The 24,246-nt window shown below is 38.7% G+C and overlaps 1 protein-coding gene across 1 annotated transcript in view; it reads right to left on the reverse strand.

Moving 5' to 3' along the window:
* Positions 1 to 1,057: 1,057 nt before the first annotated feature.
* Positions 1,058 to 24,246, reverse strand: part of LOC121385812 (sortilin-related receptor-like) — a 44,309-nt gene continuing 21,120 nt past the window's right edge. Inside the window, exons 4-12 of the mRNA XM_041516600.1 lie at positions 21,465 to 21,532; positions 18,957 to 19,137; positions 17,279 to 17,383; positions 16,047 to 16,216; positions 13,266 to 13,464; positions 8,154 to 8,183; positions 6,098 to 6,283; positions 3,018 to 3,106; positions 1,058 to 1,232 (exon numbers count right to left, since the gene is read on the reverse strand). Coding sequence (XP_041372534.1) covers positions 1,058 to 1,232; positions 3,018 to 3,106; positions 6,098 to 6,283; positions 8,154 to 8,183; positions 13,266 to 13,464; positions 16,047 to 16,216; positions 17,279 to 17,383; positions 18,957 to 19,137; positions 21,465 to 21,532 — 1,203 coding nt within the window. The remainder of the gene's footprint in view (positions 1,233 to 3,017; positions 3,107 to 6,097; positions 6,284 to 8,153; positions 8,184 to 13,265; positions 13,465 to 16,046; positions 16,217 to 17,278; positions 17,384 to 18,956; positions 19,138 to 21,464; positions 21,533 to 24,246) is intronic.

The raw sequence follows: 24,246 nt of genomic DNA on the forward strand, positions 1-24,246 counted from the left end.
CTCACTTCGTTTTACTTCGAAAAGGTGACACAAAAAGTGAAAGATTTATTTAATTCCACTGCATGTTTTGAGCTCACATTTGGAGCATTATACATGCAAGTATTTAAAGTCCTGAACCAAATTGTTAACAACTACGATATATTGCTCTCCTACCTTTAGTTTTCGTTAGATTTTACCCACATTTTGTCCAGACAGGAATCTTGGTAAAGCCATTACAGTGACACAGATTCCACATACTAGATGATAACCATGTCACCTATATTGACTTCGCTGAGATCGCATAGGGCAAAAAGCATGTAATTTTGACTTTTTATGGAATATTCTCCAAAAGGGGTGAAAGGATATGATTTAATGTAGCAATGTCGTAACATGTTATGATATAAAAGCAAACGAGATGATGTCATATTAAAAAAAAATATTAGTATTTTTTGTTTGTTTTAAGATACCACTAGAGAACATTGATTTTATATTAATTATGTCACATACTTTGGAGGCTTTCACCCCTCTTGAAGAGTATTCCATAATAAAAACAAAATGGCAGAAAACTGCATGTATTTTGGCCTATGCGATATCAGCGAAGTCGATACTGGTGACATCGTTACAGTCTCGTATGTGGAATATGTGTCACTGTAATGGGGTTTTCACAACTTGTGTGTGGACAAAATTTGAGGGAAAATGTAACGGTAATTAAAGGTAGGAGAGTAATTTATCGTAGTTGTTAACAATTTGGTTCGGACTTATTTGTTGAAAATGAATGAATGAATGTTTAATGACATCCCAGCACCAAAAATACATAAATATTGGGTGTCAAACTAGGGTAATGTGAAAAACAAAGTGATGATCAACATCAATATAAAAATTCAACAGTTAAATAAAAAAACAGTGTAAAGGACTGTGTAAAAATACAAATATCACAGATAGATAAAATTAAAATTTATAATAAAATTCAGTATCGCGTAAAAACTGCAATAAAAGTTCTGGATGTCCAAATAAATCTTTTCGAGTTGCTGACAACTGCTTACACTGGAGTTATTTATTTAAAAGGAATCGAGATTGACTAACTTGGCCGCAGATCAATCTGGCTGATGATCCAGCTGTGACGGCCGAGGTGCGAGCCAAATATGGAGAAGATGCTAGTTGTCTCCCCTGGTTCTGTGAGGATGCCGTACACTCGGATTTTCACATGTGAAAATTTGACTTTTTCCCACAACTTTCCTTCATCGTATGACACACTGCAAAACAGAGAAGGATGGTTTGGTATTTCTCAAAAGGACAATCCAAACAAATATAAGCCCTGTGTGTTGAAAAGGAAGGAAGGAAATGTTTTATTTAACGACACACTCAACACATTTTACTTACAGTTATATGGCGTCGGACATATGGTGAAGGACCACACAGATATTGAGAGAAAGAAAAAGAAAGATATGTTTTATGTAACGATGCACTCAACACATTTTTACAGTTATATGGCGTCGGACATATGGTTAAGGACCACACAGATATTGTGGGAGAAAACCGCTGTCGCCACTTCATGAGCTACTCTTTTCGATTAGCAGCAAGGGATCTTTTATATGCACCATCCCATAGACAGGTTAGTACATGCCACGGCCTTTGATATACCAGTCATGGTGCACTGGCTGGAACGAGAAATAGAGATATTGAGAGAGAATATCTGCTGTCGCCACTTCATGGGCTACTCTTTTTCGATTGGCAGCAAGGGATCTTTTATATGCACCATCCCACAGAAAGGTTAGTACATACCACAGCCTTTGATATACCAGTCATTAGTGCACTGGTTGGAACGAGAAATAGAGATATTGAGAGAGAAAATCTGCTGTCGCCACTTCATGGGCTACTCTTTTCGATTAGCAACAAGGGATCTTTTATATGCACCATCCCACAGACAGAGTAGTACATACCAAGGCCTTTGATATGCCAGTCGTGGTGCACTGGCTGGAACGAGAAATAGCCCAATGGGCCCACCGACAGGGATCGATTCCAGACCGACCACGCATAGAGCGAGTGCTTTACCACTGGGCTACATCCCGCCCCCTTGTGTGTTGAAAAGATGCATAATTGGACCACCAAAACATACCAACAATTTAACAAATGAAAAATGCCTAATTTTAGAAAAAAACAAGCATTCTAAAGCAATACATGTCCCCAAACAAATCGAAAAACATTTTATATCTGGTAAGTTCAAGGGCCATAACTCTGCCAAAAATTGGTATATTGCCATGAAATGCAAACTTCATCTGTAACAGTACATGATAAAGCTATACATACAATTTCAGTTCAATATCTTTAGGCATTGTTGAAAAAAAGTACGGAAAACTATATGTAAACAAATTTTCATATCTCATATAGTTCAAGGGCCATAACTCTTGTCAAAAATGGGTAAATCTCCAAGAAAGTCAAACGTGATCTGTAACAGTACATGATAAAGCTATACACAAAATTCAATATTAGCTCAGTATCTCAAGGCACTGTGGAAAAAAAAAATAATCATGAAAACTACATGTGGGATGGACGGAAACACGGACGGACAGACATGAAACCCAAAGTCCCCTCCTGTTAAGACTGTTAGGGGATTAATAAGCATATTCAAATTTAGTGTTTAATAGTAGCATAAACTAATCAAGAAACTACAGTTTCAAACTCCACAAGCAGATGACATTCTTCACTAGCTGACAGAGCAGGACGTAGCCTAGTGGTAAAGCGCTCGCTTGATGTGCGGTCCATTTGGGATCGATTCCCGTCAGTGGGCCCATTGGGCTATTTCTTGCTCCAGCCAGTGCACCACGACTGGTACATCAAAGGCTGTGGTATGTACTACCCTGTCTGTGAGATGGTCCATATAAAAGATCCCTTGCTGCTAATCGAAAACAGTAGCCCATGAAGTGTCGACAGCGGGTTTCCTCCCTCAATATCTGTGTGGTCCTTAACATAATCGTAAATAAAATGTGATGAGTGTGTCCTTAAATAAACCATTTCCTTCTTCACTAGCTGATACTTACAAAATGGTGTCTGTGGAGGCAAACTGTTTGACCGCTACGATGATGCCGCCGTGGTCGGCAAACGTGTACATGTAGTTTCCATCGAGAACCTGTAAAACAGACAGCATCAACTCAAAATACAGTGTATAGGTAGTTATTATCTATATGGTTCAACATAACCGAGTTAATAATAATCATACGAAGCACACATATAATAACAAGTGTAATGACGTAATTTTGGGAAGCGATGTCATAGCATGACGTTGCTTCTCCAGTCCTAGTTCAGAGTGTGCATTTGAAATATGACGTCATTTCGTCATCTCCTTCTAGTTGTGGCTGAAATATTTAGTGTTCGGTCTTGTTATTCATAAAGAAAACATTAATAATAATCTAAATAATAAAGAAATTATTACACTCGCGTGTGTGTCGTACTGATTTTACGAACCTCATGTCAGGATTTATGTATTACCCTCGCTCTCGCTCAGGCAATACAAAAATCCTAACACTCGTATCATAAAATCAGTACGACACACAAGCTCGTATAATAATCTCTATTTCTGTACCAAACAGTATAAACTCAAAATACAGTGTATAGGTAGTTCTATACCAAACAGTATCAACTCAAAATACAGTGTATAGGTAGTTCTACACCAAACAGTATCAACTCAAAATACAGTGTATAGGTAGTTCTACACCAAACAGTATCAACTCAGAATACAGTGTATAGGTAGTTCTACACCAAACAGTATCAACTCAAAATACAGTGTATAGGTAGTTCTATACCAAACAGTATCAACTCAATATAGATGCATGTGCAGCTCTAAACCAAACATCATCTATTTAACCTTCTGACTACTGCAGGCGAGATATCTCGCACAACATCATGCAAGCCGACACACTGTACACCATATAATATTATACAGCATGTACATTCCCCCAATTCATATTTCCCGCCATTTTGCACACGGCACTCACAAAACTAAATAAGAGAACAACACTGATTGACACTAATCCTGATAATGGCTACTTTAGTTTTTGTTTTTGCGTGAGAAATACTTGGAAATTTCAAGTTGAAAAAAATGGGGGTATTTTCGGCATAAATGTTTGTTTCACAACAATGGTGGAATGTTGTGGTCATGTTCAGGAGTTTACTGATGATTTTGACAGCTAATTTGATTATGAATTTCACCATTTTACCAATTGTAGTTCATTTCCAAACAAATTCTGGTCCGAAAAAATTGTTATTGCGAAAAATGAACATAAATACTGGACATCTGGCAACAAATGCACCTAAGCAAAACAACTTTATCCATTTTTTGCCTAATTTTAATCAACATTAACTGATCGGAAAGACTTCCAAACATTCCAGCATGCATGCTAATACTATCACTAACCCTAACCCTAAACCTAAAACTAAGGCTGAATGCTGGAACATTTGGAAGTCTTGCCAACTGATCTAAAATATAACATTTAAAAAAAATAAAATGAAAATAATACTTACAGTACAGATTCAAATATGCACATTATTTTATGTATTTTAAAAACTTTTAAGAGAAAATATGTGAGTAAATGTTATAATTGTAAACTGACTGGAGTGTGTTCTGTATTGTGATTGGTTAATTACATTCTTTTCCCGGGATCAAATAGACAATAACACCCGGAAAGCTAATGACGTCATTAGAAAGTGATGTCATTAGCAATTGGAACAGGCGAAGTTGACAATTCAAGGGATTACAGTTAGATTGTAGCCAGGTATTTTTTTCAGGAAATGCCAAATATACAGTTAGTTCTGTAGAAAAACAATTCAGTTTACAATGGACATAACCATATGGAGTTTTTAGATTTCTGGGTGTTATTGTCCATTTGATGCCCGCAAACTCCATATGGTTATCTCCTAAACGTGTACCCACTCAACATGGTTTTTGTCAAAAATTAATGCAGTAGTCAAGGTTAAAGGGACTGTTCTGAGTAATGTAAGATGTTAGCGATAACAGAGCCTTGTTGGCGACTACTAAAAAAATTCATACTAAATATATTTTCTTGTTTAGAATACCAGTGTCTGTATATCGATTGTTTTTGCAGTCATATACTAATGTTTGTAGCACTCAATTTTTACTTCAATTTTTGATATATATTTTTTTCGTACATATGAAATTATTGGGAGGTAAAATCCGGTTTGGGCTACTACAAGCAATAGGACAACAACAAACATCTTGTAAATACAGACACTGATATTTTAAATGAGAAGATGTATTTAATTTGTATGTTACATCATCAAAAAAGCTCTATTAATTGGTAGGAAACATTTTACAATGGTTGTAAACTCAGGACTGTCCCTTTAATATACTAAAAGACAAAGATAATTGATGACAAGTTTTTACTGCTGTGTATGAAACGTTATAATATGGAAAGAGAAATGTCCGAAGGTATGGAAATAAGCAAATAGTCCATGAAAAGGGCGCACCTGCCATATGCAAATGAGCCACATCACTAGCGAGCATGTCCACCTTGAGCATTGATACAGGCCTGGCATCATCGTCTCTTTGAGGCCACTAAATGCTGGAGAAAGTTGCTGGGAATGCCTGTTTCGCAGATGCGTGGTTAGGATCCATGTGTCTTGGTGAGGGGTTGTCATGGGTGGTCGGCTGCTACGGGGACAGTCTCTGACCTGGTTGTTTTGTTGATATCGTTGTCATAAGTGCCATGTCACTTTGCAAGTTCCCAGATTCAAGCATCCCTATGACTCGCCATCTGTCATTTTCACTGAGGTGTAGCATGATGAAATTGTATCAAACAGTTCACTAATGGTGTTTTTCTGACTTCTGGACTTCTGAAGGCTGCACAGAGTGGCAATGATTTGCGACTGAATGTCTGGCCTTTTATGGTGAACAGGATTTCTCCCGAATATTCCATGTTTCTTGCACAAAGCATGCAATCGCTGCAACAACTGCTTGGTTGTATTTCTTCGAGCTGTTTCATGCACATTTTCTCTGGTTTACATCCATAAATCCATTCACAAATTTATTAGTCCAAACAATCCATGTCACAATAACTTTTGCCTTTTAGTATATATAAGAAATGGACCACCACTATAATGTTACCTGATGCCAAGATATTCCAGCGTTCGTCGACACAAAGACGTCGGGGTTGCTTTTGATGTTCTTCCCTATGACACCCGAGGCTAGGATAATCCCAGGGGCAGACCTGCGTGACAGTATGGGGACGGACCGACTGCCAGGGTAGAACTGGTTGAGCATCTGGGTGACGTGCAGGGAGCAGCTGTTCACCTATAAATATCAACATCAACAATCATGCACAATTCTGTGTCAAAACATTTTTAAAGGGACATTCTTGAGTTTGCTGCAATTTTTAAGATGTTATCGACTAACAGAGACTTTGTAATGACTGTAATGACATATCAAATATATGTTTCTGCATAAAATATTAGTGGCTGTATATTAAACATGTTTCTGGTCGTTCTAATATTTGTACTAGGTTAAATTTCATTTTATTTCCTAAAATATAATTTTTTCGTACGTACAAAATTATTTGAAGACAAAATCCAGTTTGGGCTTCTTACAAATATTAAGATGACCAAAAACACATTGAATATACGGACACTGATATTTTAAACAAGAAAATATATTTAACTTGTAAGTTTAATCATAGAAATATTTTATTAGTCAGAAACATCATACAATGCAGCAAACTCAGGAATGTCCCTTTAAAAAGTTTTAATTATTTAATGACAACATTAGAGCACATTGATCAATTAATCATCAGCTACTGGAAGAAGTTTGTTTTGTTTAACGACACCACTAGAGCACACTGATTGGATGTCAAACATTTGGTAATTCTGACATATAGTCTTAGAGAGGAAACCCATAACATTTTTCCATTAGTAGCAAGGGTTCTTTTATATGCAACATCCCACAGACAGGATAGCACATACCACAGCCTTTGATATACCAGTTGTGGTGCACTGGTTGTCTGCAGGAATATTAATGGTGAAAACTGTTATGTCTTTTCAGTAAAACAAATAATAATAAATTTTAAAAAATCAAAAAAAAAAACAAAATCAGGGTTTTCTCATGCATCAATTTTTAAATTTATTTATTTTAAATTATTGTTAGGTCCCACACACACCCTAAAAGAACAAACCCTGCTTGACTGTCAAATTAATTACATTTTAACTTTTCTTTTCTATAAGATGAGGACCACATGGGCCTAATTAATGCTAAATTTAACAGCATCATAAAAAGGATTCAGAAATCAAGTGAACATACAAGCACACAGACATGCAAAATGACGATGATGACGAACACTGTATAAATCACTCTTTAGAAATACACACCATGATGAACACAAGCAAAATAGTTACACGATTAAATACATGTAGTATTAACCAGCATGCACTATCACAGGGCTTTAGACGGCATCAAAGTCGAGGCGATATAAATGGTATGCACAAAATACATATGCGCTAAAATAATCATAGTCAAATTAAGTACAAACATGCTGACCTCAAAGCCTCTAAAATTTTAAGTTTAATTACACATACATTGTAGGTTAAAATAACTTTAAATACATTTCTCAATACTGACAACTCTACAGGAGCTGTTAAAGGGACACACCCTAGTTTTTAAACACTACAGCATATTTTTCACTATTAGAGCCGTTTATGATCACTAAAATCAAACATTACTTATATTTTATTGTTTAGATTATCCATTTTCGTACAACAAAAGTGTTTATAGTAATCCTGGTGTTTCTAATACCACAAAATGCATTTTTCATATTTTTAAAAATGCACATGCATCTGAGAAGGAACAATTATGGAGTCTATTTTTTAAGTGTATTTTAACGTCACAGACTCGTTTCAAGTTTGTAAATTAACCAAACTTTGTGTCCTTTTTTTTTTACGGGTTGAAACTAAAGTCCAGGTGCAAAAATATGCCTTAGTGTTTTGAAACTAGGGTCTGTCCCTTTAATGACGGTACTGAACAAAACCGAACTTTGATACTGCATGCATGTGCCCAAATTAGTGAGATCCAAAGACCTGTATTACGTAAAATATTTTTAAAAAAATTCTTTGTAACACAAACAATAATCCACAACAGCATGTTTCAGAGAAGAGCATGTATGAGTTAGAGTTACCTTATCTTTAGACCACTGCGCCACCTGTCCCTGAGGAAAAGTAAAAAGAAGAAAACAAGTGTGCAGAGATTAGTGAGGAAGATTACAATGGGAAACAATTGACAAGATGTTATCAAGGAAAGACGTTTTAAATACATACGTGTAGTACACAGCTTTTGTTTGGTTTTTTAAGAAGGAAGGAAGGAAATGTCTTATTTAATGACGCACTCAACACATTTTATATATACGGTTATATGGCGTCAGACATAAGGTTACGGATCACACAGATATTGAGAGAGGAAATCCGCTGTCGCCACTTCATGGGCTACACTTTTTGATTAGCAGCAAGGGATCTTTTATATGCACCATGCCATAGACAGGACAGCACATACCACAGCCTTTAATGTACCAGTCATGGTGCACTGGCTGGAGTGAGAAATAGCTCAATAGGCCCACTGACAGGAATCAATCCTAAACCGACCGTGCATCAAGCGAGCGCTTTACCACTGGGCTACATTTCGCCTTTTTTAAAAAGAATTGCCACATATGAAACAGCCAACGATGGCAATTTTCAGCCTGCCAATATACATGGTAATTTTTAAAAAGTGACATTTGCACCAAGGTTATTTTGCTGCATATACACATATATTGATGGAAAGAAATAAAGGATCACACAGATAGCAACAAGAAATAATGACTGCATCAAAAATCAATTCATATTGTCCAAAGTTGACTGGGAACATAATAGGGCACTACAGACATTCAATCCCACATTACAACATGGTATGAAATACAGACATTACTATGCTAGTTGTGATTTACATTATGATTTGGTCTACAAATTGATGTGTTACCTTATTTCATTCCATCGGTATATTTTGTGACATGAAAATGTAATACTATTTAATATGTAATTTTAGTTGTTAAAAAGGCCATTATTAGTTCGATGTGCTACAATGACTGATTGAATGTTTAACGACACCCCAGCACGAAAAATACATCGGCTATTGGGTGTCAAACTATGGTAATGCAAATAATGCTACAATGACAGTAAACTCTTTAAAGGCATACTGTCACGGATTTAATTAACTTATTTCTCTAAAAATGGATAATAACTAAAAATTACATTAATTGTTGGAAACCAAATCTAGCTATTGCATCACCTTAACTGAACCATGATGGAGTTAAATCCATGTCAACCTTCTCGGCAATTTTAGTTTTTGAATTATGGACCATTGCCATAATTCAATTATTTTTACAAAATATTATTAATAAATGGAGTATGGTGGTTATGAAGATGGTTGAATAAAGTACATTTAGGGACAAATCAAATTATTTTTGTTCAGGTAATACTTTGTTAGACCATTAAATAGGTCAGTGGTCTGTAACAATATGCCTTTAACACAATGCTATTGACAGTCGTTTTAAGTTAATGCTGTGACGAATGAAATGAATTACTAAAAGTACCTCTTGCCTTTAGTACATTCTGTACTCTTCAAAAAACAGTTTGGGAACTCTAATAAGAATTTACAATTGCCAAAATTGTATGGTATATTAGCTGTGGGGAATGGTTATATGATAATAGTGAATTAACTGGGCAAACATTACAACCGGTAGTTCAGTATTACAGTAGGTTTTATGACCACCAAAGATCTTGGAAATTGTCAAAATCGAGAATGACACCCCACACACACGTGTATGGGGCAACTGCGTGATGCACGTACAAACTATGGAATGTGTTTCGGTGTGTTGATAAACAGACCTGAACATTCTTTACTAGGATGTCTGTGGTCAAAATGTATGTTCGGTCTACTAGTTGATATTAACATTAATATTTCAGGTTCCCCTACTTTTTTTTGAAGAGTATATTACAGTTGTAAATCAAAGAAAGAAAGAAGTGTTTTATTTAACGATGCACTCAACACATTTTATTTACGGTTATATGACGTCAGACATATGGTTAAGGACCACACAGATTTTTAGAGGAAACCCGCTGTCGCTACATAGGCTACTCTTTTATGACAGGCAGCAAGGGATCTTTTATTTGTGCTTCCCACAGGCAGGATAGCACAAACCATGGCCTTTGTTGAACCAGTTATGGATCACTGGTCTGTGCAAGTGGTTTACACCTACCCATTGAGCCTTGCGGAGCACTCACTCAGGATTTGGAGTCGGTATCTGGATTAAAAATCACATGCCTTGACTGGGATCTGAACCCAGTACCTACCAGCCTGTAGACCGATGGCCTAACCACTACGCCACCGAGGCCGGTTTGTAAATCAAAGTCAGCTTTTTTTCATGAAAATAATGGACTGTAGTCTACAAACATGTAATGCACCTTGAGAACAAAATGAATATATTGGATAAATCAACATACCGTAAATCCTTTAATAAAAGCCTATAGGTTTCTTTTCTTTCTGTTTTTTTTTTCTGAAACCCGACCTCTGTTAATTAAGACAAGCTTCTATTTTTTTGGCACACAAAATTTTGTAACACAGTTTTATTGAAAGGAAATATTCTCATGTAGGCTTTCAAATGTTTTTGTACATGTAACATGGTTCATACAGGTATGGAAATGTAAATTTCCATAACTTTTCCAAAACGTTTCCAAGACCACGAAGATAAATTTTCAAAACTCATTTTAATATGATTCACTATTACAAATACATTTTATAAGCAACCTCGATTATATAGTCATTGTTCTGCATATTCTAATAATATAATATACAGGTATTGTAAAGGCCCAAATAAGATAGACTAAAGTGCAAAGCGGTTGTTTACCGGAGAGAAAACAAATAGTTTGTTTTTAATTTTATTTTTAGCAATCAGATATTGATTTTCACCACTAAGCTGTTTAATATAGTGCCAAAAGTACAATGTGATTTTTCCAAAACTTTCCAAGTACTGGAAATAAAAAAATTTCCCAAAAAAACTTTCCAAAATCCATACGAACCCTTATGTAAAACCCTCTTAATCACTGAGAAATGAAAAACCCTCCTCCTTTCCTGTTCTCGCTATGTGGTTGTAAACTAGTGACGTTATACAATGGAAATGATTTATAGAAGTTAAATATTACAAGATACATGGGAGAAATGATATATGGATGTGGTTATGGGACACTCACACTCATAGACTGAACATACATTTTGACCACAGACATCCTAATAAAGAATGTTCAGGTCTGTTTATCAACACACCTAAACACATTCCATAGTTTGCACGTGCATCACGCAGTTGCCCCGTATGCGTGTGTGGGGTGTCATTCTCGATTTTGACAATTTCCAATGTTTGTCCAATTAATTCACTATTATCATATAACCATTCCCCACAGCTAATATACCATACAATTTTGGCAATTGTAAATTCTTATTAGAGTTCCCCATCTGTTTTTTGAAGAGTACAGAATGTACTAAAGGCAAGAGGTACTTTTAGTAATTCATTTCATTCGTCACAGCATTATCTTAAAACGACTGTCAATAGCATTGTGTTAAAGGCATATTGTTACAGACCACTGACCTATTTAATGGTCTAACAAAGTATTACCTGAACAAAAATAATTTGATTTGTCACACTCACACACACACACACACGCACACACATGCACATGCTCACACTCATACAAACACTCACACACGCACACTCACTCACTCAAAGACTCACTTTCATATGTGCACACATACACACACACACAGACACACTCACACTCACACACACACACACTCAAAGACACACACACACACTCACTCAAACACTCACTTTCACACACACGCACACACACACACACACATACACACGGATATACATAGATCTGTTAATTTGGATTAAGCAGTTAGTAATATATAGAAACCCATATTAATAATCTTCTATCAAATCACCAAATAATGTTTTAAGTGAAGTCGGTGCAAGCCAGAAAACCACTTTAACGTAGCTAAACATGAGACGCCCACACCAATATGAAGAAGAAGTTTGTTTTGTTTAACGACACCACTAGAGCACATTGATTTATTAATCATCGGCTATTGGATGTCAAACATTTGGTAATTCTGACATACAGTCTTCGAGAGGAAACCTGCTACATTTTATATACACCATCCCACAGACAGGATAGCACATACCACAGCCTTTGATACACCAGTTGTGGCCACCCCAATACAAAGTCCAGATACTAATATCTCTCCTTCTCATACTTTACAAAGGGGAGACATTTACATCATGGATACTTGGAGGGGGGGTGGGGGAGTAGCTAGTGGGAATTTCCCTATTAGACCAGTTGGTAGAGCGCCAGACTCTCGTACTGAGAGTGTGTGGTTCAAATCCCCTCAGTGAGTTTACACTTGGAGCCGAGGTAGGGACTGGGTGTGGTCTTAGAATTATAACCCAGTTACAATGTGTAACAGTAAACCACTGGACTCTCATACTGAGAGTCTGTGGTTCGAATCCCCTCAGTGGAGGTTCATGTTTTTTGTTCCATTTGGAGCTAACGTAGGGACTGGGTGTGTTCTTAACACAGGAATACAATAATATAACTAGCAGAATCTATGGGAATGTCCCCATTAGCTCATTTGGTAGAGCTCTGGTCTCTCATACTGTGAGAGTGTGTGGTTCGAATCCCCTCAGTGGAGGTTGATTTTTCTGTTCCATTTGAAGCAGACGTAGGGACTGGGTGTGGTTCTTAACACAGGAATACAATAATATAACTAGCAGTAGCTAATGGGAATGTCCTTATTAACTCAGTTGGTAGAGCTCTGGTCTCTTATACTGACAGTCTGTGGTTCAAATCCCCTCAGTGGAGGTTGATTTTTTTGGTTCTATTTGGAGCTGATGTCGGGACAGGGTGTGTTCTTAACACAGAAATACAATAATATAAGTACCAGAATCTAGTGGGAATGTCCCTGTTAGCTCAATTGGTAGAGCTCTGGTCTCTTGTACCGAGAGTTTGTGGTTCGAATCCCCTCAGTGGAGGTGGGGTTTTTTTGGTTCTATTTGGAGCTGATGTTGGGACTGGGTGTGTTCCTAACACAGGAATACAATAATATGCTAATGGGAATGTCCCTATTAGCTCATGCTGTGAGAGTCTGTGGTTCGAATCCCCTCAGTGGAGGTTGATTTTTCTGTTACATACATGCTGCTTACCAGTGAACAGTTGGTCCGGCGGCCAGCGCTGTCGTAATCCGGAGCCCGGAGCAGCCTCCACTCGCCTCCCTTGTCGAATGTGATCAGGCTGCGCTGATGGTTCACGTCAAATGTCCCGTTAATCACCTGGGACGCAATGTAGATCCCCCGCATACCGTCAACCTTGTGGATGTCGGCAAACGTCACATTGGCATAGTACCTGTTTGAAAATAGGAAGGAAGGAATATATGTTTTTATTTAACAACACACTCAACACATTTTATTTACGGTTACCGCATATTGCCGTGTATTAGCCGACTCCTTGTAGAAGCCGACCTCTTAGTTTGACCCTAAATATCAAGTACAAAATCATCGGCCTCATGTATAAGCTGAAGTCATCTTTTGTCCAGTTGTATTGATTTCAATAATACTGTCAACAAATAGACGTGTGCTTTTCGTTTTCATTATATTTTGTTCCCCTTTAATTATTACAGACATGGTAATCATTATGGCAATGCTGAAGTCTTCCATGCCGTGCAAAAATAATGTAGCACCAATAAATCTTAACAGGAAAATAAACAATTCAAGCTGTAACAACATATCACTGCACATACATTATTCAATGGATAGCAAATAATAAACTCATTAAAACATGTTTAATCCCTGTTTTCCCCCCACAAAGAAAAACGATTCTGTGGTCCCTGGCTAATACACAGCAATATACAGTATATGGCATTGGATATATAGTTAAGGACCACACAGATATTGACAGAGGAAACCCACTGTCGCCACTTCATGGGCTACTCTTTTTGATTAGCAGCAAGGGATTTTTTATATGCACCATCCCACAGACAGGGTAGTACATACCACAGCCGTTGATATACCAGTCATGCTGTGGAACAATAAATAGCCCGATGGACCACTGACGGGGGATAGATCCCAGACTGATCGCGCATGAAGTGAATGCTTTACCACTGGGCCATGTCCCTCCCCCTTGTTTGAAAATAGAGAATAATAACTAGTTAATGCAAGGCTGCTAGATTATGGTAGCCCCATTCCCATGGCTAGTGACATTTAATGTTGGGCTAGTAAATAACTACTATTGCAATGCCCGACGGCTAGTGAAAAACAAAAGTTGTCAAAGGCTGCATTTAAAGTCTATTTTGTAAATATGAATATCCTAACCCCACCCCACCCCCTAATCTCCTTCTAAATATTAGTATAATTTTATTAAGTAAAGTAGAGATGGTGAATTTTTAATAGTGGCGAGTAAAACATTTTAATCATTGATCCTATGGCTAGTGGATTTTGTAAAAAGTCTAGAAGCCCTGGTTAATGACGTTGGATACAGACCTTCCATACTACTACTGCCACTGACGGGGATCGATCCTAAACCGGCCATGCAACAAGCGAGCACTATACCACTGAGCTATCCCCTCCCTCCCCCCACTGGTAGGAGCGTGGTACATGTATACCCACCACACTACTGCCACTGACGGGGATCGATCCTAAACCGACCGTGCAACAAGCGAGCACTATACCACTGGGCTATCCCCTCCCTCCCCCCACTGGTAGGAGCGTGGTACATGTATACCCACCACACTACTGCCACTGACGGGGATCGATCCTAAACCGGCCGTGCAACAAGCGAGCACTATACCACTGGGCTATCCCCTCCCTCCCCCCACTGGTAGGAGCGTGGTACATGTATACCCACCACACTACTGCCACAGACAGGGATCGATCCTAAACCGGCCATGCAACAAGCGAGCACTATACCACTGGGCTATCCCCCCCCCATCCCCAACTGGTAGGAGCGTGGTACATGTATACCCACCACACTACTGCCACAGACAGGGATCGATCCTAGACCGACCGTGCAACAAGCGAGCACTATACCACTGGGCTATCCCCTCCCTCCCCCCACTGGTAGGAGCGTGGTACATGTATACCCACCACACTACTGCCACTGACGGGGATCGATCCTAAACCGACCGTGCAACAAGCGAGCACTATACCACTGGGCTATCCCCTCCCTCCCCCCACTGGTAGGAGCGTGGTACATGTATACCCACCACACTACTGCCACTGACGGGGATCAATCCTAAACCGGCCATGCAACAAGCGAGCACTATACCACTGGGCTATCCCCCCCCTCCCCCCACTGGTAGAAGGAGCGTGGTACATGTATACCCACCACACTACTGCCACAGACAGGGATCGATCCTAGACCGACCATGCAACAAGCGAGCACTATACCACTGGGCTATCCCCCCCCTCCCGCCACTGGTAGGAGCGTGGTACATGTATACCCACCACACTACTGCCACAGACAGGGATCGATCCTAGACCGACCGTGCAACAAGCGAGCACTATAACACTGGGCTATCCCCCCTCCCCCCCACCTGGCAGAAGGAACATGGTACATGTATACCCACCACTCTACTGCCACAGACGGGGATCGATCCTAGACCGACTGTGCAACAAGCGAGTGCTTTAATTACCACTACCTCTCGTCCTCTAACAAAGAATTGAAAAATGTATTTCCAATTAAGGTTCAAGCACACTGTCCTGGGCACACACACCTCAGCTATCGGGGCTATCTGTCCAGGACAGTGGGTTAGTTGTTAGTTGTTAGTGAGAGAGAAGAGCGGTGCAGTCGTCCTACAGCTACCCACTGAGTCGTTAAAACTCACTCTGGGCGGAAGCCAGTACCGGTTTACAAACCCTGTACCTACCAGCTTTATGTCCGATAGCTTAACCACAATGCCACCGAAGCCGGTCGAAAACTGTGCAACAAACCTGAGCCACGTGTCATTGTTCGCTCCCCTTGGGTTGAAGTACACGACACGCTCGAGTGACAATGAGAACTTGAGTCCCTGCACCTCCGACACGTACAGATGAGTCACGGTTCGGTTGTGATTGACGCACGCCATCACCTGCGACTCAGATGCATCAGCAATGTAAAACTCCTGAAACAAAAGACAAAAAAATGTCACATAAAGAATTACACCATTTATGTATACATGTATGTCTTCAAGGAACTTTAAACCGGCCTCTGTGGCATCGTGGTTAGGCCATCGGTCTACAGGCTGGTAGGTACTGGGTTCGGATCCCCGTCGAGGCATGGGATTTTTAATCCAGATACCGACTCCAAACCCTGAGTGAGTGCTCCGCAAGGCTCAATGGGTAGGTGTAAACCACTTGCACCGACCAGTGATCCATAACTGGTTCAACAAAGGCCATGGTTTGTGCTATCCTGCCTGTGGGAAGCGCAAATAAAAGATCCCTTGCTGCTAATCGAAAAGAGTAGCCCATGTAGTGGCGACAGCGGGTTTCCTCTCAAAATCTGTGCGGTCCTTAACCATATGTCCGACGCCATATAACCATAAATAAAATGTGTTGAGTGCGTCGTTAAATAAAACATTTCTTTCTTTCTTTCAAGGAACTTTAATGTCTAAACGAGACTGTTTCTTTTTAACACGATGGGTGTCTTTTTGTGCCGCAGTGTAAAACCCCACAAACAATGATAAAGTTAGTCTTGTTTAACAAAACCACTAGAACATATCAATTTCCACTACTGCATGTAGTTATTGACACATAGGGCCAAATTTACAAAATCTGTTATGTTTTACACACGTGTGATTAATCCATTGTTTAATAAAAACAGGCTTCGTAAATCCAGCCCATAGTCTCAGGTAATTTGCTACATTTTTCCAACCCGTGAAACTGAAAAAATTTTTTAGGGCAAAAACAAAGCATGCCTCGGAGGAGGTAAAAAGTCAATAGTCCACAACAAAAAGATAATTAAAACCTTTACAGCAATCTCCACAGCATTGACGATTGTCGTGGACCATTGCAGGGATTGTTTTTCCATTAACAGCAAAGGATTTCTGATATTAAATTTGTTTTATCTTTCTGTATCAAATAGGCAATAACACCCACAAACCTAAAAATTCCTCATGGCTATCTCCAAACTGAAAATTGTTCATAGAAACAACACCAACATAATCATGACAAGAATGAAAGCTTACCTCTTGATGCATGTGGGACGGAAATTCAGCTTTACGAAATTTCTTTCTGTTATACGATACCCAGAGCTGAGTGGTGGCACTTTGAATTCGAGGCCCCAGCAAATGCTGAAATTAAAGATACCAGTTAATAGTGATCATCATCGTACATATGTCTCATAGCAAAAGTATATCATTGCTGGAGAGACAAGGACTGGAGTGTGGAGTGCTGGAAAGACAAAGACTGGGGTGTGGAGTGCTGGAGAGACAAGGACTAAGATGTGGAGTGCTGGAAAGACAAGGACTGGGATGTGGAATGCTGGAGAGACAAGGACTGGGATGTGGAGTGCTGGAGAGACAAAGACTGGGGTGTGGAGTGCTGGAGAGACAAGGACTAAGATGTGGAGTGCTGGAAAGACAAGGACTGGGATGTGGAGTGCTGGAGAGACAAGGACTGGGATGTGGAGTGCTGGAAAGACAAGGACTGGGATGTGGAGTGCTGGAGAGACAAGGACTGGGATGTTGAGTGCTGGTGAGACAAGGACTGGGATATGGAGTGCTGGAGAGACAAGGACTGGAATGTGGAGTGCTGGAGAGACAAGGACTGGGATGTGGAGTAGGACAGCGAAATAAGTTGAAAGACAGGATCGAGGGAGCTGCCAGCTCGGGAAGAATTAGGATGAATATCAAACGAGTGAAAGGAAAAGGGGCACCGAGATATTAGACCTAATGGAAAAAATAAGATATAAACTTTTTACATCATAAAAAGATTTCATAATTATGTAATGTACAGAGCAATCACGTGAGATTTCAGAGTAACCTCTCAAAACCGGACCCTCTGTAAACCGGACATTTTTTCAGTCTTTTTTTTTTAAATCAGTACAGAACTTAACCTCTCTAAACCAAATACCTCTTGAAACCAGACATTTTACTTGGTCCCGAGGGCGTCCGGTTTAAAGGGGTTTCACTGTAGATTTTATTGAACATATTGTTGTAATTTAACCAGTATGTTGCTCTCCTTCCAGGCAAATTGTAGAGAGGGTCGTGATCACACATTTTCTGCTGAGGAGCTCAAGTTTTTGTTTAATGAAACCACTAGAGCACATTGATTTATTAATCTTCGGTTATTGGATGTCAAACATTTGGTAATTTTGATATACAGTCTTAGAGAGGAAGCCTGATACATTCTTCCATTAGTACCAATGGATCTTTTACATGTACCATCCCACAGACAGGATAGCATATACCACAACCTTTGATATACCAGTCATGGTGCACTGGCTGGAACGACAAATAGCCCAATGGGCCCACCGACAGGGATCGATCCCAAACCGACCGCGCATCAAGCGAGCGCTTTACCACTGAACTATATCCTGCCCCTCTGCACATATTATTATTATTATTATATTACTATAAAAGTATAATAGCAATATAAAAATACTCACGTGTTTTGTTACAAACAGATATTGGTCTTCAAGCGAGCGCTGTACCACTGGGCTATGCCCCACCCCTCTTGGCAAAGACTGCACATATAATTATTAATATATAATTCAGCAATATAAAAATACTCACAACATGTTTTGTTACAAACAGATATTGGTCTTCAAGCGAGCGCTGTACCACTGGGCTATGCCCCACCCCTCTTGGCAAAGACTGCACATATAATTATTAATATATAATTCAGCAATATAAAAATACTCACGACGTGTTTTGTTGCAAACAGATACTGGTCCTTCACCTGGAAGTCGCGCACTCCCGAAATGAGCTGTACCTTGTTTCTCGTTGATCGGAAATAATCGTTACTCTTCCATACACGGTTTCCGAACGAGCCGCGAATCTCTTCCAGGTAAATGTCAGTGTTGTTGTCATAAGGCACAACTCCCCTGTTAGAATAAAAAGGAAAAGATTTGTTTAAACTTCAGGCCATAGGAGTTTCAAATTTCATGTCAAACACTTTCTCGTTTTGGTGCCCTGTGATTATTGGAACTAATCAAAAACTGTTTATTTATTTATTTATTTATTTATTTAAGCTGAATAGTCCTACCATATTTGACCAGAAATAAGTACAGGGGGCCAAGACAACTCATTGTGAGCTTAGCATGGGGTGGCCTTATTCCCAGACAAGAGGCCAGTTTTGTTGAGAAAAAAAAAAAAAAAAAAAAAATTAAATGAACTAGGAAAAAAAAAAAAACGTTCAGTAGCACATCTATTAATTAGTGTTCCATTTGTTATTAATAAATTATAATAGTTTATTAATTAAATTGTGTTTTTTTACTAGTATCTAATTATCAGAAAGACACCTTCTATGTTACAATTACTTACCAGTGCTGTTTATTTACATCCAAAATTTAATGCTGAGAAGACTTAAAACAACAGCAATTAACAACAAACTCAATAGCGTATACACACGTTTCTGACACAGGCAGCCAGCTTACACAACAAAGAATTGTCAATCTAGGTCATTGTTCTTAGCAAATCAGAATAAGGTATTTGCCTAATTAGCATTAAAGCCGCACACCCTAGTTCCATCCAGCGAAAATAAATTATAATTTGGTTAATCTACAAACCTGTAACACACTTAGATCACGTTTTTATCAAATGGAGTGAAAAAGCAGGTTTTATATCGATAAATACCATGGGAATCCCCATGTCCCAATTGCTTGAAATAATTTTGAAAGTTTGTATTCTGATGTCACCGGTAGATGTCGCTCGAAGCACAACAATGCCTACGTCACGACAAATTTCACAGACTTGGGGTGCGTTCTTTTCACCTCTCCTGGACATGTTCCAACTGTTCTGTCCTGGTTGTATCCCCTCTCCAGATATCGTAGGACTTAGCAAAATTATTGGTTTTAAGGGTTTGTAACGTTTTGTATTGAGATACTTACTTGTCTGAACTTTATTGTTACTGAAAATGTTCACGAACTGTGAAGAAAAATCTCACAAATGAACAACAACAAATCGGATGTTGATTGCGCGAACCGTACACGAGAAAACAAACCGAACCAAAATGATAACGGTCACGTGGTATACCAACGTCTGTGACATTGAAATGGAAATATCCCGTCTAAAAATAGATTAGACCTTGTCTGCTCAACGTTTTTTTCTCAAACATGCTCCCGTTTTTCAGAAATACGAAAAATGCATTTTGTGGTATTACAAACACCAGGATTACCAGGATGACCAAAAAACACTTCAGGTGAATGGAAATGTATATTCTAAATAATAAACGGTAAGTAAAGTGCAATTTTATTTGTGAAAAAATGGGTTTAATAGCGAAAAACAACGCCGTAATGGTTAACAACTAGCCGTAACTAGGGTGTGTCCCTTTAACTGTGGACCCAGTGTGGTGGTAAAAATAGACATTGGTTTTAGTTCAGACTTTGCTTGGGTACTTCAAAGAAATACTGCTGGCATGAAATTGAAAACAATGTTACACACTGTTACTGATGTTACACACTGTTACTGTTAGACTGCTAAATCTCAATGGTGGTAAAATATTGTGTTGCATTTGTGTTTAATTATCTGCAGGAGGTATGACCTTTTAAATGAACTTTGAGCAAACTTGCAGTTTTGTGTTATTTATAAGGTGACGAAGCTTATTTACGAATGAGGGCCTAATTTCTTGGTAAACGGAAAGAAAGAAACAGGAAAAAAAGAAACAGGAAAGAAAGAAACAATTTTGGCTAGGAAAAAAAGAAACAGGAAAAAAAGTAACGGAAAGAAAGAAACAGTTTTATTTCATACTTTGTTGACAATTTTATTCTCATATATGAATTTCTTTGTATAATTTAGGTCATAAGCACTTGGTAATGCGAATGTTGTGTCCGACTCCATGCAAAAACTCAGGAATGGACTTGGAACCATTGACACGGTCCTGGCACAAGGATTTGAGTATCCTCTGTTGAAGAACGGTGCGTACAGTGGATTCTTCATGCTGGAACCACTGGATAACTTTCCAGATGGAAGGAAAACTCAATTAAATGCTATCAAAATGGAGGGGGGCTTATTCAAAGACATGGGCTAATTTCCGGTCAAATTGGTACTTGATATAATAATCATGGGGAAAAAAAATTTGGGCAAGCCTTGGGAGTCGTATAATCATTCCCCTCAATTTTGTTCATGGCAAGGTCTGATCAGGCAAATGAGGTGAGATACAAAATAAGCCAATGGGATGAATAAGAAAAATACATGGTCTATGAATACATACCAAAAAAAGGCCTTTACATGGTCATGAATTGGACGCCAAGAAAATCCAAAATTTTCAGATATATACAGCTGAAAGAGAAAAATTAAATAATAAATATTACTTAATTATACACATATACAAGTATACAATAATACATGTAGTATTTCGAATCTATGTTACTGGGTAATTGTCAGTTTTCATCAAATCTGTCGTACAGTCAGAAATATTGTATAAAAACTAAACCTTTTTTTTTGCATCGCAACCTCCCCATGTCTGACTTGTCAAGGATTTAATTAAGTTTGTTTATGGCTCAGACTACCAACTGCCAGCACAAAGTTGGCCAACTTTTTGCCCTCACGACTTCTACGACTGTCCAGTTGCTAATATGAGTGCTCTTACAACTCGATTCTCATCATATAATGCTTGCATTCAGACTACCAACTGTCAGCACAAAGTTGGCCAACTTTCTGCTGTCACAACTTCTACGACTGTCCAGTTATTAGTCCGAGCACTCTTTACAACTTGATTCTCGTCGTATAATGCTAGGTCAGACTACCAACTGCCAGCACAAAGTATGCCAACTTTCTGCTGTCACAACTCTATTCTCATCGTATAACCCATTATGCTAGGATCAAACTGCCAACTGCCAAAACAAAGTTGGCCAACTTTCTGCTGTCACTTCTACGACTGTCACGTTGTTAGTCTCAACACTCTTACAACTCTATTCTCATCGTATAACCCATTATGCTAGGATCAAACTACCAACTGCCAGCACAAAGTATGCCAACTTTCTGCTGGCATGACTTCTACGACTGTCAAGTTGTTAGTCTGAGAGCTCTTACAACTTGATTCTCATCATATAATGCTAGGTCAGACTACCAACTGCCAGCACAAAGTTGGCCAACTTTCTGCTGTCACAATTTCTATGACTGTCCAGTTATTAGTCCGAGCACTCTTTACAACTTGATTCTCATCGTATAATGCTAGGTCAGACTACCAACTGCCATAGTCGTAGAAGTCATGACAGCAGAAAGTTGGCCAACTTTCTGCTGTCACAACTTCTATGACTGTCAAGTTGCTAGTCTTAGCATTCTTACAACTCTATTCTCATCATATAACCCAATATGCTAGGGTCAAACTACCAACTGCCAGCACAAAGTATGCCAACTTTCTGCGGTCATGACTTCTACGACTGTCAAGTTGTTAGTCTGAGTGCTCTTACAACTCGATTCTCATCATATAATGCTTGAATTCAGACTACCAACTGTCAGCACAAAGTTGGCCAACTTTCTGCTGTCACGACTTCTACAACTGTCACGTTGCTAGTCTCAGCATTCTTACAACTCGATTCTCGTCGTATAACCCATTATGCTAGGATCAAATTACCAACTGCCAGAATAATGTTGGCCAACTTTCTGCTGTCACAACTTCTACGACTGTCAAGTTGTTAGTCCGAGTGCTCTTACAACTCGATTCTCGTCATATAAGTCTTCTATGACCGATTAGTTGTTAATCTGAGCACATCCGTCATAAGTTGGAGAAATTATAACGCAACTATCGAGTTGGCCGACTTCGTCATGACATCTAGATGCTAGACTGCGCACTCTTACAACTCGATTCTCATCGTATAACCCATTAGTTGTTAATCTGAGCGCGCCCGTATTAAGTTAGGAGTTGGAGAAATTACAACGCAACCATCAAATTGACCAACTTCATTGTGACAGTTGACAATCTGAGACCAGCACACGTATGTAACATTTAGCTGTAAAATTATGTGTGGGAATAAAAAATATTTTTACTTTTTTTTTTTACAGACAGTAGTTTACATTGTATTTTGCTGTTTGTGTTTAAATATAGTTTGTGTAAACCTTTTTTTTTTGTTCGTGCATTGAATTTATGACATCATTTACATGATCATGACAGGGAAATGGGTTACCTGAATTTGTTTAAAATTTGCATAATCCATAAATGGTTTACGCAAATTTTTGATTTTCAGATCCCTGCAATACCATTATTAATAGTCACTCATATGTTACAGAAAAAAGACTGCCCAAGTAATATTTTAGGGGCGACTAATACCATTATTTTTTAATATTTAAAGTCGCCCCAACAGGAATTTGGTCGTATTTGGCAACCTGGCGACTGGCTGTTTTAGACCCTAGTTGCATATACCCATGGTTTTATTTCTCAACTTTGACTTGACAACAATGGCTTTGGCTGTGCAGGGGTGGGAATTGGTGAACTGTAAAAAAGAAGAAATCTAGAGGGCTCCCAGAAATTCTTGAAATCCTAGGTTAAAATCTGTGCCATCTGACACATTTTGGAGGAAAGGACGATTAAAATACGAGGAAATGCAATGTTCCATGAGAGGAAAATAGCTGATCTGAGGAGAATTCCCACACCTGACCGTGGGGAATTTTAGCGTCGTTTGTAGAAAAATTGGGTAAGTTTTATTTCAAAAACATCTCATTTATCTACCCGGTATGTTAGAATATAAAATATTAACATAATTTTATTATGTACTTGTATTTATTCAAATTAATATATCTATTTTGCATTATGAAACATTATAGGGGAGGGAACGGGTGTTTGTCAAATAATAATTTCTAAAAATGGGAATTATTTAGATTGGGAATGATTTACTCCAAAATTGGGAACAAAAAACGACATATAGCCTTTGGGGAATGGTGGTGAATTGGTGGTGAAATGGTGGGGTATTGGTGGGGAATTGGTGGGGAATTGATGGGGAATGGTGGGGAATTGGTGGGAATTGGCGGGGAATGGTGTGGAATGGTGCCGAGTA

Source organism: Gigantopelta aegis, chromosome 12, assembly GCF_016097555.1.
Source record: "Gigantopelta aegis isolate Gae_Host chromosome 12, Gae_host_genome, whole genome shotgun sequence".
Lineage (NCBI taxonomy): Eukaryota > Metazoa > Mollusca > Gastropoda > Neomphalida > Peltospiridae > Gigantopelta > Gigantopelta aegis.